Source organism: Pseudochaenichthys georgianus, chromosome 3 (genome assembly GCF_902827115.2).
Source record: "Pseudochaenichthys georgianus chromosome 3, fPseGeo1.2, whole genome shotgun sequence".
NCBI lineage: Eukaryota > Metazoa > Chordata > Actinopteri > Perciformes > Channichthyidae > Pseudochaenichthys > Pseudochaenichthys georgianus.
Window position 1 is genome coordinate 24,204,089 of NC_047505.1, and position 19,289 is coordinate 24,223,377.

The window sequence follows — 19,289 nt, forward strand, 5'->3', positions numbered from 1 at the left end:
GATTCCCAGTGATATCAATGCTGCCGTTGATCTACAGTATGGCAAAGTGCATACTTCATACTGTATGATAAAAAAACATTATGTCATTAGGAATTTGTATCTCTTATTACCCCTGAAATAAATCTTCAAAGTACGTAATACTAGGGGCTTCTTCTTTATCTATTTATCTAGATCAAGAGATTTTATTTATTCTTTCCACTACCCCTAAATATAAATGTGTAATACAAAATCAGTCAGAAACTGAGGCTGCAATGTGGATTTAACATTGTGAATGGTTGAATCCACATTATGTCCATTTTGTTGGCGTTCTCCAACATCACATACTTAATTTATGTTGAAGGTCTTGGACTGTGAGTTTCCTTAGTTTGACAGTTCACTCAATATCCGCATTGACGTGAACAAGAAGTCCAATCAACACTGACATTTCCAACCTGACCACTGCCAGAATCAGGTTGAAATGTTCCCAAGCTTATTACAGTAGGGTCAAACTATTCCACTTGTGTAAATTGCATGTTCAGATGCCCTGTAATGACTGCCCTGTAGCAATCACTTGACATGTGGATCAACCTTTTCAGTGTTTTTACTCATCAGTGGATTGTATGGATCTGACAGGAGGAAGTAACAAAATCCAAACACGGATCCAAGACAATTTCCTGTGGTTTAGTAATAATAAACAATGAAAGGAAGGATCTGCACATCACCGGCTACAATAAAGTGCATTCGAAAGCAGAGACGTTTTGGGCAGAACCCTTCGTCCTAAAAACAAACCACCTAAAAGTGATCCTCAGTTAAACACACCCATACAAAAGAGGTAAGACACAAAACTGTGTCATCCCCATTCAACAATCACCAGAAAAGACAAAGAGACGATAATTTACTGCTCTGGACGGTTGCATCAACCTTGAGACCAGGGGTGTCAAACTCAAGGCCCGGGGGCCAAATCCGGCCCGTGACTTCATTTTCTGTGGCCCCACAAGAGCTTGCAAAGAATATAATATGTTTATTATGCCGATTTACAGAAGCATGTTGCCCATAAACTACATCTCAAATTTGACTTTTTTTTTTTTATTTGACTTTTTTTCCCAAATGTCAAAACACCATTTTTTTGACTTTTTGTTCCATAATTTGGCTTTTCTTTTTAAATCATTTTGTGACATTCTCACTGAAGAGACTTGCAATTATTTGCCCTAGACTTCTGCTTTCAGACGTAGTTAATTATGAAGTTATTACCTTATCCGATAATAATCCAATGCAGAGGCAATCATGTAATAGAATACATTATTTTATACATATTAAATATTTATATATGTATTTCTATATAGTCTTAAAGTTACAACCGGCCCTTTGAGTGCAACCATAATGTTAATGTGGCCCGTGATGAAATTGAGTTTGACACCCCTGCTTTAGACACTTAAAAAAATCTATACCAGTTTAAGTGTACTACGGTATATATAGTATTTAGAATATATTTCACTGTTTGGAAAGAGTATATAGCAGCTTCAGTTTCTCATCAGACTGTATAACTGTCTCAAGGCAAGGAAAAGCAGAAAAACGTTCTCAATTCAGTTATGGGTTTTACAAATGGCTAAAATATGTTTTGCTGCTGCCACAGCTCTAAGTTACTTATCTATTTTTGATGTTGGTAGTCCTGTCTGTTACTCCAAACTGAAGCTTTTAAACCGCTGATCTGCCGTAGGTAAAACACTGACTGTGGATAAGTCCCCTTTAATGTCAGCACACATGGAGATTCACTCACCAGAGGGGGCGCTCTCACACTCCTGCAGGTTACACTTCTGGATGCTCTCCGGGCATAGCTCAGGATCACATTGGGCTTGATCCACTTCTTCGTCTGTCTCTGCCTTTGTGTTCATACATTTGATGAGTCGACGCTGAACTCCGCCACCGCAAGAAGCCGAACACTGCAGAGAAAGTTTACACTCATTTTCAGATGTTTTACTGGACATTGCTTCTTTCTGCAGAAAATGTTGTGATTTCACATAAAATATTCAGTTATATATTCTAGAAACATTGGTTTTGTTGACTTTTATTTGTATCAGTGAACATGATGGGGTGCTCTGAGGAGTTGCAGTACTTCATGGAGATTAACAACAAGACTTTAGGTTTCAGTTAAATCCACTGGGGACCGTAGTAGTAAGTATTGGACAATTAAAAACATTGACCCTGATGATACATTTTGTTTGTACGTGTTCAATGATAATCGTTATATAACTGATTATTTGGACATGATTTTCATTGGCTGTGTGCAGTTTTAAGACTTTCAGGCTCTAGAAAGGTAGTTTTGTCGTCACTGCTCATATTGTTCAGGATTTTACATAGAAAGACGCTTGTGGACTGGAGTCATAAGAGAGAGAGGGAGGAACTGATATCCGTGTAATTGTCACAATCCCCAGTGTGGGTCAGGTTATTATAAGACGACTGCCTGCTGATGTTTGACTGTGCATATACCACACCGATCATAAGTATTAATGTGGGTTTCAGAGATAGAAATGCTTCCCCACTTCCCATACCATTATCTGTAAAAAAATTAAATGCTGCTGCCTCTAACTCAATGTGACAAAGGCAGGAATACTACAGGATGTGTAGGCTTTGAGAAGAAACTCTGGACCCAAAAGGCAAATAATGAAAAGGTTTTTGATAATCCATGTTTTTTCTGTTGCTTCACAGATTTCTTTATTGTTTTTTATTGTCAGTTCACACCACATAATTTCTATGGCTATTCTAGATTTATTAAATACATATCCCTTTTACATTTTGCCACTCCTTAATCCTTTGACCACTCTTTTTATCTTTTCTTTCTTCTTATCCTCCCAACCAAGCATGAGGCCTTAGAGGTCCAAGACTATCTTCAAATTCGTTAGAATTCCTCCATAACTAAACCTATTTCTTCACACAAAAGTTAGATCTCTAAGCCAATAACAGGGTTTGATATCTGGTTATATTACATTAAAACACTGTATTAATTATCCAGTGACCCTGAACGGGATATAAGGTTTAGAAAAAGAATAGTGAGGTGGACATGATAACAGAATAATTCATAGATTTTTACATGTTCAATTCTTCTTGAAATTGGTCTATAAATCATACATCATACTGAGTTATTCTCCATTTGTTGGTTTGCATGTGCATTAGGGGTGTTGAAAATAATCGTTTCTACGATGCATTGCGATGCGGACGTGGACGATTCGGTCTCGATGCAGTGACGGAAGATAATCGGTTATTGAGTAGTAACGTTGCTTCCTGATTTTCCGGCCGCGGCTTTACTATAACATTTTTTCTGTCACTTTAATATCAAATCGGTCGGTGACGCAGAGATCAGGGAACAGAAGTGACAGCGGCACAGCAACACGGAGCAGTCTGCTTTATCCACCAACACAAGAACACCAGTCCAGAACCAACAGCAGAAGGACCCGCTCTCAATCACTCCGTGTCAGAGACACAGGGTCCCTGTGTCTCTGAGCCGCAGCGACACGGAGTGTGACAGGGATGTATGTTTTTCAAAAATAATCGCGTTTCAATCATGTCAGGTTTTTGGTGGATTTAATTAAGTCTTGGATTGCAAAGTATGAATGTCCTCTAGCAATTTGCAGACGATATATACGTGTGTAAAGTTTGTGAAGGCAGGAGGAAAAAAGCTTCCGCGATCACCGTCTCCTCTCCGTTCCTCCAAGCCCCGCCCCCTCCCTGAAAATAATGAGTGACAGGCTGATAGTGACCCGATAGAAACTTTATTATTCACTTAATCACTGAGATATAATGAAGCTAATTTAATCTCATACATTCATGGGATTTATGTAACAGTAAAACAGAGAATGTAAGTGTGCACCCACATGCAGTATTTTTGTTTGTATATGCTGTTGTAAATACTCCTGTTGTCTGCTGTGTTCAGACTCAAGTCCTGTGTGTGATGCCACATTCAGGACATTCAGTGTCCTTTCTTTAACAGAAGACCGTGGCTAGAAGCTGCAGCTCGACTGCAGGAGCATTATTTTTTTGTTTTTGAGGATGGAACAACTTCACACACGGAGGCTAGACCTATACAATTCATTTATTTTGGTTTAATGTCAAGACATTTATGTTATTGATTTCTGAAGCACTTTCTAAATAATAAAAAGAGAGTTCATATGTATTTACTGCATGTATGCATTGATGAAAAATAAGCCATGTGCAGTAATATAGAAAATTGAGGATGCAACGCATTGGTATGAATCGTGATGCACCGTGATGCACCGGGATATCGAACCGAATCGAAGACATGATAATCGTAATCGAATCGAATCGTGAGACCAGTGAAGATGCACAGCCCTGATGTGCATGTGTGCGTGCGTGTACCTGTCCCCATGATCCAGTGAGCCACTGAGCACACGGCTGGCTGCTACATGATTGGATGTTGCTGGGCTGGAGGGCCACATCACATTGATCCTCTTCTGGACAGGTGACCATACGCTGCTGCTCACCTCCGCCACACACCTCAGAACACTGAAACACACACACAGTTTCTGAACTTCAGCAAAATACATTTGATTTTGGTAATCTAATTTCACACAGACTTGATGCTTGTTCAGGGTTAAACTAAAGGCAAGTTAGATTTAGGACTTTAAGTCTTTCTCTAATGCCACCCAAAATGTCATTTAAGGCCAACTTCACATACAATGTATCCACTATCAGAGGCATTTAGAGTAAGTAACCCTTTTGCTTCAAAAAGGGGAAATGTTTCATCTTTGTGTTTCTGTCTTTATTGTTACTTAATTATTTCAAGGTTCAAAGCCAACTTTTTGGTGAGTTCAAATACTTGTGATAAGCTATAAAACCCTTCATTTCTTGTTTCACTTCTAATGACAGCTACACTACCTGCCTTGAATGAATGAACTCAGAAGAGCACATACACAATAAATGTACAGCAACATTGGTAAATAGTACTTAATGCTATCAGTCAATGATTACCCATTTCAAACAACCTTCAACCAAGTCTTTGCAAATGGACTTCATTCTGCTCTGAAATTAATAGAAGGCAAACAGCTACTAGGAGGGTAGGAAGAAATGCTTTAAAAGATGGAGACAGTATGTGTAATCCTTTAGGAGCATGGTATCTTTTGATGCAGTCTTGAAGTATTTTGACACTCTTGCCTCAACCTTCATTTGAAAATACATGGGAAATGCTTGAGAAGATGAAGTCACGTCTAGCAGACACCAGAATGCACAAAACGCCATGTTTCTCTCTTTATTTTCTCAGGATTACTCACCTGGCCCCAGGACGAGGTGTACCAGTCGAGACACGGCTGAGGGTTACAGGTCGTTTGAGTTTGTGGCCTGGAGGACATGGCCCGGCAGTGGAAAGGTCGGAGAGGTCTTTGATCCCGCAGGTCAAAACACTGGACCTCTCGTGATTTAATGCCTCCTTTACAATTCTTGGAACACTGAGGGAAGACATAGACTGCTTGTTATTCTAATATCACGAACAGCTGGAGCTTGTAAGTATTCAGTGGTAAGGAAACTGGTTCTTACGGGTTTCATCACTCATACAAAAAGCTTGGCTAAAGTGATCGATGGTTGCATTCAAGAAAAAAACTGCAGTCTCAGTGTCCTTTGACTTACTACACGAGATAACCTTTGACATGAATGACGAAAAACATTAAACATTTATAACAAGAAAAATATTTTAGGTAAACCCTTCTCTGGGTCTGAACACCAGATTTGTTCAAGAGAGTTTATCTTTCTCGTATTTTGGGGTCATCATCAGTGATTATTGGAATATTTAGCTAGAGTCTACAGACATACTAGCGCCTGATACATGACACATATTTTGTCCAAAATATGATATAAAGTAAAGTTGATCTGGTTATGACACTGGAGAGAAAGCTAAATTATCATTTAAGTTCTTACCATCTACTTTATCTCAAAGTAGACATGAATTCTTGTTCAAAATGTTATGCCAATACATCCAGTGGTTCAATTGGAGTCAGTTCAATTGAAACTACAAATGTTAATCTGGTGACCCTAGATAACCTTTATTCCCTGTGAATCATGAATGTGTTTGCCACATTTTTGGGGAATCCCTTTGATAGTTTTTTAGATAGTTTAGCCTGGACCTGAAGAGTTAGAGCGACCAACATTGCTATCCCTACAGACCGCAATAAATACCTCTTGCTGTGCATATAAACAAAATAGATAAAAAGAACAGGGTACAAATATGTATAAACAAGTAGTCTAACCTCACTCCATTCTTCTAATTTCCATGTGGAGCAGGGGCGCAGGTAGCACCTCTGGGCTGGCGCTGGCCTCTTGGCGGGATCGCAGCCAGAGTCGGAGCCAGTGCTGCAGGCCAAAGTCCTCCAGATGGCCCCCAGACCACAGCTGGTGGAGCACTGCCCACAAATGTAGTAACACATGAGAACACTAATTACACGTAGTCATTTCAGGATTAGATGCGAGAAAAGCTCCAGCACAACAAACCTCACTGACTGTAACTATGCAAATCATGTGAAACTTTACATTTGTAAATCAGGCTGAAAACAACTAAGGAATATGCAAATAAAAGCACAATCTTAAAATGTTCTTATGTTTAAAACACTTGAGAGTTTTAAACAGAGGCAATTGTTTATCAAAAGTGCCATAAATTCATTATGTAAATTGACATCAGCTGCATAAACGTAAGGTCAAATGGGGTCTCCAAAGAATTCAAATGTGTACAGGGACCAACACTAGACACTGTGTCTGCATGATAAAAGCAGATGCAGACAGAAATAATGAGACACAGCTGTGCTTCATCCCACAGTTTAAGTACAACACCAGAACATGTTGACGCAGACTCACAGCACTCCAGTTGCCGGTGACCCAGTAGGCAGCAGTTGTCACTTGTGTGGAGGCTGAAGTTGGCGCAGATGTTGGCTCTGGAAGCGGCCACAGAATAGGTGGATGGTTTGGCAAAATGGGCACAGCAGGTGTAGGTGTTTCCATGTGCTGCACTGGCATTGTGTTATGTTGAGGAGGGGTTTCTGTGGCTGTTGTCAGTTGGTATGAAGAGTCCTGATCAGTGTCACTGCTGCTCCCAATCATCGGGGGGACGATTATTTCATTGTAATCAAAATCAGCTGAATCAAACGTAGGAGTTCGGGATGTGGAATCTGCTCCAGTTCTCTCTGTGAAGGTGGGCTTTGTCTGTATTTGTTTAACTGTAGCTGGCAGGAAATCATCTGGAGAAGGCGGAGTGGCTCCCTCCAGGTTTGTAGGAGATACAATTTCTGTTGCAGTTAACGACGTGTAGTCATCAGAGGCCTCTCTGTTACCTGAGGTTTGCAGAAAGGGAATGGGAAGAGGAGTGGATGTCTCCGAGGCAGGAAGTGAGGTTGTACTGAGGTCAAGGTGTGACTCCCATACATTACCCTCACTAGTGGCATACAACATATTAAAATAAATCTGATCCAAGTCCAAATCCTCCAATGTGAAGGCAGTTTGCAATATTAATGTTTGGCTGGTTGTTTGAGGTATTTCTGAAGCACTTTCGTCCAGATGCACTGCAGTCTTAACTTGATTTATTGTTTCTGGTGTAGGAAAGACTGAAAAATCTGGACTGTCTACATCTTCCTCTCCTGCATGGATATCTGGACTTAGCGTACTTTTGTCCTCGTAGCTGTAATTATATTCTTCATCTTCCTCCGTCCCCTGAGCCCCTACTGTTTTCAAATCAGTCTTGATAGTGCTTTTATGGCCGAGAGCGTGGTCAGCATACTTTGCAGTCACTGTGACATCCTGAGTTTGATTTTCCTCCTCATTGAAAATTTCATCGTTTTTTTCCGACTCCTCCACATATTGCTCCCACTTGGCATCCTGTGTGGGCTCCTCGGTAGTGAAAACCAGATCAGGAATTGAGCTTATTTTTTCAGGCCACCTCACATCCTCATCATGTGTCTCTTTAAGTGTTTTTGAATGCTCGGTTGTAGACAAAGGCGGCGAGCGAGTGGTAGATACAGGCAGAAGGTAATCCTCGGATAGGAAGTCGTCCAAATGTTCAGAATTTGTTTGCACGGACTCCTGTGTTGATGAATTTCCGTTGACCTTCGTTTCGTCCTGATTTATGTTCTGTGGCTCTTCAGTTCTCAAAGTGTTGGCAGTGGCCTTTGAGATTGTAGAAATGGCTGAAGGAGCTTTTGTAGTTTCAATGTAAGTGTTTTCTTTTATGCTGCTGGTTGGCTTGGCCCCCTGTGGAGGACCAACTCTGTCCCCTGAATCTTTTACATCACCCTCAAAGTCATCCGATAAGTCTTCATGGAAGTTGATAAAATTATAGTCATAGTAAAAATCGTCCACTTGAACAGTGTTTTCTGGAGAATGATTGATATTTTCAATGTTATTGTGGTAGTGGAAGTCTCCCTCAACAATGTTGTTAAGATTATTGCTGTTACTTCTTGGCTGGGCTCTGGTGGTGCTGTGTTTGGGGGGAGGTTTGACTTCAGGAATAGAGTTAATTTCATTAAGCACTTCTTTGCTCGACCAGCCACTTCCAGACAAGTCGACCCCTCCAAAGTTATCCACCACCGGTGAACAGTCCTGGATGTAGCAGGAAGTGACAGCGAGGGGCTTCTTCTGAGGGTCACAGTCAATGCCGGTGTTTCTAGAGCAGGTTACATTACGACGGCGTACTCCATTTCCACAGGTCAGCGAACACTGCATGGAAGAAAAGACACATCAGATCACCAAGTCACACTTTCTTAAAAATGTAGTCTTTTACATTAAGTGCAATAGTCATAGCAAAGAAACAAGCTACATTTCCTTCCTGTAGCTTCAGTGTCTTTTTTAACTTCACTTTTTTTAATCTGAAGCAATTCAATATGCTGCCTCTGAGTAACCAGTATGTGGCTGTCTGCGTATGCCACTCTTGTCTTTTGCTTTTGTATTTTGAAAGAACTTAAGATGTTTGAATGTCTGGTCACACATGCAGACAAAATGAACAATTATTTCAAAAGAACTAGAAGATAAGAGCTTGAAAGGCTTTCTCTATGATTACTACATAGTTTAACATCATCCTTCACAGAAAGACCTTTTCCCAAGCTGTAGGAATTTCTAATTTGTATTTTCATTCCCTGTTCAAACACAATTGCAGACAAACCAAAACCTCATATTCCAACCCAGACTCACCTTCGTCCAGCTGCTAGAGGCCCAGTCTGCAGGGCAGGGGATGTGTGTGTTGCAGGAGGAGAGTGACTCCGGTGTGGGTGTGTATTCACATTCACTGGGCTGAAGCGCTTTCTGCTCCTCAGCACTTACTGCCTGAACGCAGAGCACCGTCCTTTTACTCAGGCCAGAGCTCCCACAGCTGGCTGAGCATTTCTGCCACTCACCGACCCACCATCTACACACAGACACACAGGAAGCACATTTATTTTCCATTTAAAAAGGCAAATTGGAATATTTGACGGATTTGCAAATGGGATGAGTCACCAAAGATTCAGTGAGTTTTCAATTTTATTTTACCCCAAGCACACAATGAACATGTGTTCAGGGTGATAACACATGTTACAACACATGTTATCACCCTGAACACATGCTGGTCAATAGACATGTCTTAAGTGTTTGTTTTATTTTAGTTGTGAGAGTTCACATTTGGTTACATTGATCATTAGCCACTACACAACACAAACAATTATGAAATAATAACCCATGAAATGATTTTCTAGCAGGTCAACCTGAATTCTGGGCCATGATGTCAAATCCCAACCAATGATGAAAATAAAATAATCTATATATTGTTTATTTATCGAACTTGTCCACAACCTATTTCAGAAGCTATGCACATACTGTAAAGATAAAAATGTTAAACAATTTCATTCGTCAATGATATAAAATAATGTTGATCATTATGAAAATAACTTTCATCCACAAAAATATTAACAAAATCCACAAAAAGGGTGTACAGTAGTTTAAGAACTGTGGATTTTGTTGCAGTGGTTGCTGATGCATTTGGACAAAAGTCCTATTGAGAGTAAATTGAGCTTTTCCAATACTGATTCTACTTCAAGTAAATAGGCTGCGGATACAAATAAAGTGCGTAGGTGGAACACTGAAGAGTAGTAATTCACAGTGAACAGCCTGCCAGATGTGTTCAATCAGCTCTTTCACCTCTCATGTCATCCCTCACTTCATCTCTTAATGACCATAATCTGTTGTACTTCATTTGCCTCTTTAAGTATAAAAAGATGTCAAACGACTTTAAAAGACTAAACTTTTACATTTTGATAACTGTAAGCTACATAAAGATAGTGTTTGAGTAGGAGAACGCCACCTGGCCATAGAAGTATCTGACATTTGGAGCAATCAAGATGCTATTTGAAGTTAAAAGCAAAATATGAAATCTCCCTTAATATAACTGCTCTAGCAAGAACTCTTATTCCTTTTTTTAACAAGGTATCAATCATAAAGAGATAAAGTTTATTTTCCATTACCCTGAAACAAGTATTAAATCATAATTTATAATGTTTTCAGCTTAAAACATGTGACTCAAGCAGTAAATATGGCTTTTGATGTATGGATTATTTTGTAATATGAACACCACAAAGCCTTTAAAGGTTAAGGGTGTGTCTGTGAATACTGCATTTGTAATTTTGTCGGAGTTGTCTGGAAGGTAAACTCACATGGCTGGACACGGATCCTTGTTGCAGCTGGTTTGGTTATTGTCAGGCCGGGTTAAAGGGTCACAGAAATACTCCTCCACTATCCCGGTTGTCTTTTCCAGACAGTGAACGATCAGCCTCTGGACACCTGTACAGCAAGTGAGAGGAGAGAGAGCGTTTGTAACTCAGCACACACAAAAAAGGCTCCCAGCTTCATTTCGGTCACAATAACAATAGCCTTGTGTCTGACCTGGTACGCTACATGATTACAAAAATTAGCATATAGACATAACTGAATACAGAACAATGAATATTTATTTTGCTAAACCAAGACCAACTTTTGGAACTCATAACCACACAACCAGCACTAAAAGCAATACTGCCGGTGCAACAAAAAAAAGTTGTGCCCACCATGTAGGTAAGTGGCGTATTAAGTGTTCAGACAGCATTACACAAATCAATGCATGAAAGGACTTGTCTCATAAAGCTGTGACAGATGTGTCTCCTCTAGCTGTGATACCACTCTCCAAAATGATTATTCTATTTCCACCCTGTCAGAGAGGGTGACACCTCTGACCTCTGGGCAGCCTCTGTTGAGCTTGAAGTAGAAAAAAAAAAAGGCAGGAAAAATGCCGGAAAAGCCTTGTTGAGCTTTTGAGGCTTTAACAACACTGTTGTAGATATTTTGGTCAAATGTATTTTGAAAGTGGCTAAAATCCTGTTCCTGTCACACTGAAACAGGACAAGTATGGTCTTTTAATGTGCGGACTTAAAATAATGAGTGAAATATTTAATTCATATTATTTTAAGAGAAAAATACACTACTGTTAACTTACAATGACTGATAAAAGACTGAGGAATAGGAATGTCATCAACAAAGCGAGAAAAAAAGGCTAATTTCAAAACAAAAGGCTAGACACTTGAGCCAGAGGTTTGTGTCTTGGCAATCCGAAAAGGAGAACTGAACAACTGTTTGAATACAAATAAATGGAGAAATAACATAACATTGGTAAAGGTTGGAAAAAGAGAGGCGAGGAGCAGGAGGTGAATTTCAGATCAGATTTGTCCGTGAAACCTGATGAACTGTATTTACCTTAATGAATGACGAAGAAGCACATTTTGGACTTCCATATAAAGCTGTTTAAGGTCAAGAAGACACCAACTTTTTCTAAACTTGTTATAAAAGCTGTTCACAAAAAGGCAAGGTGAAAAGGTCACCAACTTTTTTTCAGGGTAAGCTGAATTTGATTTCTTCTTTGTATTTCTTTTTTCTCAATACACCCCAGAGGCAAGGTTGTTGCATATAATTCTGTGGGGTATTACCTACTGAGCTACAATAACGCAGGTCAAGGGTTTGACCTGCCTATTGGGAAAATGTAAAAACGGCATAATTTAATCAATAATAATATGTTGACGACCTTCCCTCACATATCTGAGCTGCACTTCCTGACAGTCAATTCAATTTAAAATACATTATGCATAGCAGAGATGTTATACCACGAGTGCAATATATGTGCATAAATATAATAAATATGTTCGAAAGACATACACAAGGATAACAGTGTCCAGTCCATAGCTAGCCAACAACACAAGGCACATATCATATAATGAATAATGAAATAATAAAGGGAAAAGTAAATAGGCATTTATCATTTTGGCACAAATGCTTATTTTCAAATTGCCATCATAAAAGGGCTCCCATGCGTTGCCAAATATCAACTCGGGACACATACACATTTTTAGGACTGTTCTTTAAGTGTGTTCTGTGGATTCTGGGACATGCATTCAAAACTACAAGGAAAAGATGTACCAGACTTGCAGGCAACTCTTTCAATTCCTTCATCTACCAACATATCAGTGTTGTGCAATAGCTTTTACCTGCTCCACAGGTAACACTGCATTCAGTCCATGACCCATATTTCCAGTAGAAAACGGATTCAGGGATGTCATTGTCCTCAGATATATTGCGACTAATTGTGTACTCGTACCGCACCCCAGGGTTCGTCTCCTGAAAGAGAAGCTGCAACACACAACAATGATCAAATACCAAAAAGTAATACTGGACCACAACTAGAAACATGACGAAACATTCCATGGATGTTTTTATGAACAAAACATCTCCTTTGTACGTTTCCTGTTTGTGTTTCCATCACATACAAAGAACCCTGAATAAAGGCTTGAACAAGGACGGATTCATTTGAGACCTTTTGGAATTACAGGGAAACACAAAGTCGTGCAATTCTTGAAAGGATGTTTGGAAGATGACATGTGAGATTAAAAAGGATGAGTCTAATGTAGGCTTTTAGTAGCCATACATTTTCTGTTTCCCATTTAAATGTACTCTGTAGACAATAAAGATTTGTTAACTTAATAAATGACAACTATTGTAAAACGCATGTTTTATTACACTCAAAATGAGTATAGTCATAAGGCTTCTGTTTGACACGTTTTCAATGTTGGACTGCGAACACCTCCTCGAGAGACTTCATGGAGGAAAGGGAGGGGAAGTAAAACAAGATGCGTTTGTGATTGAAACGCATCACAAAAACTAAAGCAAAGTAAACATCTTATAAAGCAGTTATTTTATTTCTAGAAAAGTTCTTGCAATCTTGCTGAAACACTGAACATATACTGTATGATTAGCAACAGTTTCCTTTCTTCATTAATGGGATTTTTCTAGCGAAAAAATTACATTTTATCTCACAACATATCAGTTTGAGCTTTTCATGTTAGTTAACTTTACTTCAGTACTTGTTTTCACTAGTCTGGTCTGTGTTGTCACCTCATGTGCTTTCATATTGCTATGCTGCCTCTTGATTGATTTCTTTCCTACCTGAATCCACAGTAGTTCCATGGTGGGCCCGGGGGACGTCAGGTTTTCCAGTTGTCCCGTCCTCTCGTAGGTGAAAACCGTCCCGGCTGCCTTGTACTCTCCATTCCACTGGATCGTCCAGCCGCCATTCAGAAAATACTTGTTGGGGGAGTCGCTTCGTAGTGCCAAGAAGTTCCCAGCTTCAGCCATCTCCTCAATGCGGATATCCCAAGCTCCCTCTGGGATCAGTCCAATGTCTACATAGCCTAAAGGATGTTACACTTTCAGTAAGGATACTTTTTCATATGAAACAAGGTATCCTAACAAATAGCAGAGAAGACAGATGAGACAAATGGCTCTTAGCAAAAAGAAAAGGGAGTGATGTTTTGTTTTAAAGGTCCCCTATTATACAGTTTTTCATCAATATATTATAGGTCTCGGATATATACAAAACATGTCTCTGAGGTGTTTGGCTCGAAATACCAAACAGATCATGCATTGCAGCATCCCATAAACCCCTCTGTTTCAGCCCTGTTTCAAAAGTGCTGATTCTCTGTCTGTTACTTTAGAAGAAAATAAGGAGCCACTCCCAACGCCCCTAGGAGGAGATTCAGGTGATAAGGTGGGCGGGGTTACCTTGGTTGGTGATTGGCTGATGGTTACACAAGCCAAAAAAGTCGTTATGACATCATGAAGTGGCGAAAATTTTAAGACAGGTTTTTATATAAATGGATGAAGACAAAAAGAGAGGGGGTCTTTGTTCCTGAAACTTTCAGAAGCTCTTTACACAGAGGGGACACATGTTTATGTATAAAAGACATGGATTTTGCATATGGGTGACCTTTAAATGTTCTTCCATGTCAGCATATCTTCCACAACTATAGCTTAACCAAAATAACTAATTAACATACCGAGTCCTTCTGTTTCCTCAAATGTTCTCTTCACAGTGGCACAGGTGGAGCCGTTGCCATGACACACCCCGCAGCGATCCTCTACAGCTCTGGAGTCAATCACATAGTCACAGCCTAAATTCTGCGACACACAAGCAGCAAAAATAAACTCAACAAATCATTATCTAGAATAAACCTCAGTGTTTAAACTACAAAGGCAACATAAGGCATTATGCTGCAATTTGGGCGCTGAATATTTCTTTAGATCAAAGACAGATTTTGCAATCTTTCATCCACATAAAGACTTAATAAGATCTGTTCATGTGTACATCACTTTGTAAAAGCCATAGAAACAGGACAGAAGACAACCTTTCATCACCTTACCTCATGTTCTGAAAATCCCATTAATCCTTAATATTGTTCTGTGCTGCTTTATTTATTAATGTCACAGCCCATAACTGAGCTGCTGCTGCCACATGGTGCAGTCAAATGGCACAATATGAAAACAAAAGGTCAGACTCAGAGGAGCATCAATCAAAATGTAGGGTGGGAACACGCTACACTCTTAAAATAGAATAAATACATTGAGACTTTAAATAATTAAGTCTTATTAATTATTTTTAAGGATGATCAAAGGAGAAATTGTGCTTTGCTCTTCATTGTTTCAGTGACCCTTTAAAACGCAAATTGGTTTCCAGGTAAGGTGGAACACACGTGACTTTCTGACAGAAATGTCACAAAATGTCATGAGATCAGAGCCACCAAGTCTGTGATTGCTGTCCACTCAGTATCCAAACAATGTCCGTATCAGTGACTAGCATTTTGACCAAGGCCGAGAGATAACAGCCACCGTATCTTTCTATCAACTAACCCATTTTCATGCAGAATGTCAAATGTACAACACTTGCCTGCCGAGAAAACAAAGTGAGCTAGCGTCAGTCACGAGGCTGTTGAATCAGCCATGCATTGCAAAGAGACAGAAATGCAAGATGGAATACTCAGTGATGCTTTAAAATCGAGAACAAAAACTGTGAGGAGGAGAGACGAGGAAACATATTTATTTGTTTGTGAGTATGTGGAAAAGAGTCTCGATACCTTACAGATGCCATTGACGCACACATCTCTGCTTTTGTTTGCTTGGTAGCACGGAGTCCCATCAGCGACGGTGTCCTGCATCTTGTCAGAGAAGTGCTCTTTCAGTGGATGACAGTGCAGCTCACAAGGGCTGGCTGAAGGAGACACGGAGAGAAAAAGTTGTGTTGGATGTTGTACAATCACAACCAAGTCTTTGAACTTTCTTAACTACTTTCCGGCCGAATGGAGTTTATTTTGCCCACCTCTGTTGATGACTGCTTCCCACTTGTAGAACTTGCCCTTGTATGGCAATGTGTTGTAGTGACTGCACTGGACGTCTCTGAAGGTGGGCAGGTCATGAGGACACGGTGTGGGGCTGCAGATCTTGAACCTCCGTCTCTCACCCAGACAATAGTTCCCTCTATACTTAGGACTGTTAGTCAAAGAGGTAATTTTGGAGTTACTCATTGACTTTAATTGTCAAAACTTTGTGATATGGTGGAAAAGGGAGCAGTACAGAGAAGATAATAATAATAATAATAATAATAATAATAATAATAATAATAATACATTGGATTTTTATAGTGCTTTTCCTAAAATCCGAACAGAAACAGTTAAAACAAAAGATGCATTAGATATGCATTTTAATATAGAAACCAATCCAGTCCATAAAGACATTTTTCTTTGGCAAACACTGTAATTTATTTTCCTACGACATCATTCTCAATAGCTATGTTCTTTAGATAACATAATAGCTTTTGCTGTTTTCTTCCTTTCATCAGGAACAAATGCCAAACATTTTCTGTCCATTTATTGCCCAAAATAACCTCATCTCTCCATGTCCACAAATAGGGAACTATACTTTAGTCTGAAAATGGGTCTTTGAAGTACGGTTTAAAAGCCTTTTTACCCATGGCTGTAAAGGGCATTATGGTAGGTTTTTTAGATATTAAAAGGATATTCTTCTATTCTTCTGAGATAGAGGTTGAAACTTGGTTCCAGATGAGAACCGATAAGAAAATGCCGGGTACCGGATACCCATACAAAATACACAATTTTGGTTGTGCTTAACGGTTCCTACACGCAGTAGACCCTGTATTCCAGCGGGCCCGTCTGCACCGTGGCGCCCCGGTGGAATACAGGGCGGACCTGGAAAATCACAGAACGGCCGGTCGTCAGCGGGCCGTTGACGGCCGGCACCGCCCTTAATAACGGCATCATGTAAGTTGCGCTGACAGGCGACGAGGTCCACAGTTGCCCCGCAGCGAGGCTCCCCCGGCCCTCCCGTAGACAGTTCACGAGCTCAGTCACTTCATAACACCAAAGATTGATTGCGGTAAACGCTCTAAAGTGAGGCTCCACTACACTAAAAAAGACAAGGCACAGTGTAATGCCTGTTAATAGCTTGCCACAGGCATAGCTCAGTTAAAATAAAGTACAGCTATTGTGCAATACATTTGTATTGCATGTATATATTTTATTTGTAAAAATGTCAGTTAAAGCTTAAAAGAATAAAGATATTTTTTGTTATCTAAACGTTTGACCTTTTTCTTTTACAATTTTGGAATCGAAACGGGGAATCGATCAGAACCGGAATCGATAAGCAGAACCGGAATAGGAATCGATACATTTCAAACGATACCCATCCCTGGAGATAACGCACTATAATAATATTTGAATTGTAAAAAACAATTAATGCCTTGCAGTGTTATTCCTGCACCAGCTAGTCGTGTTGCAGTTTACATTCATCTAGATTCAAAATGTCATCACTGCATAATTTCATCAGAAATCTGTGAGAAATTGTCAAAATCAACATAGGAATTCTTGAGTTATTGACAAAGATGTGTATTTTAGGTCCCATTGACCTTGACCATTGAACATAACCATCAAATCAGTTGACTCCAAAGTCCAAGTACAAATGTTAAGCCCAATTTGAAGAAATTCCCTGTAGGAAATTCTGAGATATTTTGTTCACAAAAATGGGACAGACGACCCACTAACATCATACCTCCGTCCACAACTTGGCCATATCAATAGTTAAACAAGAACAAATATATAAGTATTTAGGAGAGAAAAGTGACACTTACATGGGGTTATCACAGTCTCTCTGGGCACTCTGGACCCCAGCCCCACACGTCCTCGAACAGCCCGACCACTCGCTCCACAAGGCCCAGCCACCGCTAACACTCTCCGGCTCATGTCCAACTGTCACACACTCTCCACTGAAACACCACTACAAAAAAACAACATCATTTATTACAGGAACACACACTGTGAACCCCCTTATTCCTGGCTAAGAGGACATTGGTTGTAGTGTTGTCTTATATAACTGAGACACATGAATTTAATGTTTGAATATTCAGCATTTTGAAACATGTATTATCTCTATTTTTCACAATAGCTAGGAAGACATTGTTTGAGTTTCATCTGTTAGATTTGATTGTCTTACTTTATTTTATTTGCATTACTTTTACATTGCAACGTGCTAATTAATTATAGTACTTTTGCTCTTAGTCAGCAATTTATTTAATTAATCACAAAACGTCAGGTCCGGATCTTGAAAAAAAACATACAGCAAAAAGGGAAGACTCCCATGACATTAAGCCATTCCTTTTTAAATTAAACATTAATTGTAAGATGATGCCAATGATTTAATGAATGTGACTTGTGTTTTGAATCTGCCATTTATTAAATGAATCACAAGACGTCAGGTCAGGATACAGTTGACTTAATGTATAACTTCTGCCGAACAGTTTTCTACAGGAAACAACAGCGACCTTATTTTCTCAATGCGTGTCATGTTAGGTTGGGGAGTTACAGCATTCATTTCATTCTGACAACCTGCTGCATCTTTATGCATTGTCATATGCTCAAAAATAAAAAAGATGCAGTCTTTTGCAATAACATTTTTAGTTATCAGTCTCCATGGCAAGGCGGCAAATAGAAAAGACTCCCTTGATTAATGCCCTGCCATTAGGAGGTTAAACGCTGACATCCTTCCCACCACACTCCCCATGTCTCACTCCGTTCATGCTCATATAATGGAGGACTGACCTTGTCCTTGCCACAACTTGTCCCATCCACAGCCCCGTCCAGCTTTGAGTGGCACGTGGTTCCCACAGTGCACCACAGCGTGCTGCATACATTCTAGAAAAGCACAGAGAGACCATCTTGTTACCACATCATTGTAGACGTTGTTGTTGTTTTTTACTTTGTCAATAAATAGGCAGAGATATCAATAATACATGTTTCCCACTCGGATATATATTGAATAATTAAGTACATCTTTAATTAAATGACAAGCATACTGAGTATCCTTGTCAAAAATAGTTTTGTGCCCTCCAGTAGGTGATTGTAGCTGATGGCATTTTAAGGTAATAAATGAACTTTATGGATCTGTACTTTACAGGGTGTGTTTTTCTAATTTTCTCGGCTGTCAATAAAGACTATTTCCCACAGGCTTACTGATGGTATTCGTCAGGAGTACTACAGAGTACAAAAATATGTCAATACTATTGATGGATGAAGCATCGCCTAACTCGCGAATCCCACTGTTTGTTCTTGCTTTTTATGATAAGACAAGTGTCACATCTTCAAAAACAGCAGATCAGACACAAATTACAGACAGGAGCTCTGCAGCACAGATGGTCAACATCTCCATCTCCCAGGAAACCATTGCTGCATGATGTTCTATGTGAAATTATAGAACTGCATGTATTTATCTTGAGCATCCTTCACTTATCTTTCATCAAAGCTAGTAGTCATGCGCTTAGTGAATCCTATCATTAAGTGAGGATTTAATATAATACTAACATATAAGTCATAATACTCGTTTAATTCAATACTCAATGTAGGAAATAATCAAAAGAATAACAAGAGGCTGTTTAT

General features: G+C 39.6%; 1 protein-coding gene across 1 annotated transcript in view; it reads right to left on the reverse strand.

Moving 5' to 3' along the window:
• The window catches only part of LOC117464651 (A disintegrin and metalloproteinase with thrombospondin motifs 7), an 81,747-nt gene that overhangs the window by 16,473 nt on the left and 45,985 nt on the right, over positions 1–19,289 (reverse strand). The window contains exons 10-23 of the mRNA XM_034107189.2: positions 18,456–18,548; positions 17,489–17,634; positions 15,665–15,834; positions 15,423–15,556; positions 14,349–14,469; positions 13,459–13,703; positions 12,504–12,645; positions 10,647–10,773; positions 9,154–9,367; positions 6,832–8,682; positions 6,231–6,383; positions 5,262–5,435; positions 4,351–4,497; positions 1,757–1,919 (exon numbers count right to left, since the gene is read on the reverse strand). Coding sequence (XP_033963080.1) covers positions 1,757–1,919; positions 4,351–4,497; positions 5,262–5,435; positions 6,231–6,383; positions 6,832–8,682; positions 9,154–9,367; positions 10,647–10,773; positions 12,504–12,645; positions 13,459–13,703; positions 14,349–14,469; positions 15,423–15,556; positions 15,665–15,834; positions 17,489–17,634; positions 18,456–18,548 — 3,880 coding nt within the window. The remainder of the gene's footprint in view (positions 1–1,756; positions 1,920–4,350; positions 4,498–5,261; positions 5,436–6,230; positions 6,384–6,831; positions 8,683–9,153; positions 9,368–10,646; positions 10,774–12,503; positions 12,646–13,458; positions 13,704–14,348; positions 14,470–15,422; positions 15,557–15,664; positions 15,835–17,488; positions 17,635–18,455; positions 18,549–19,289) is intronic.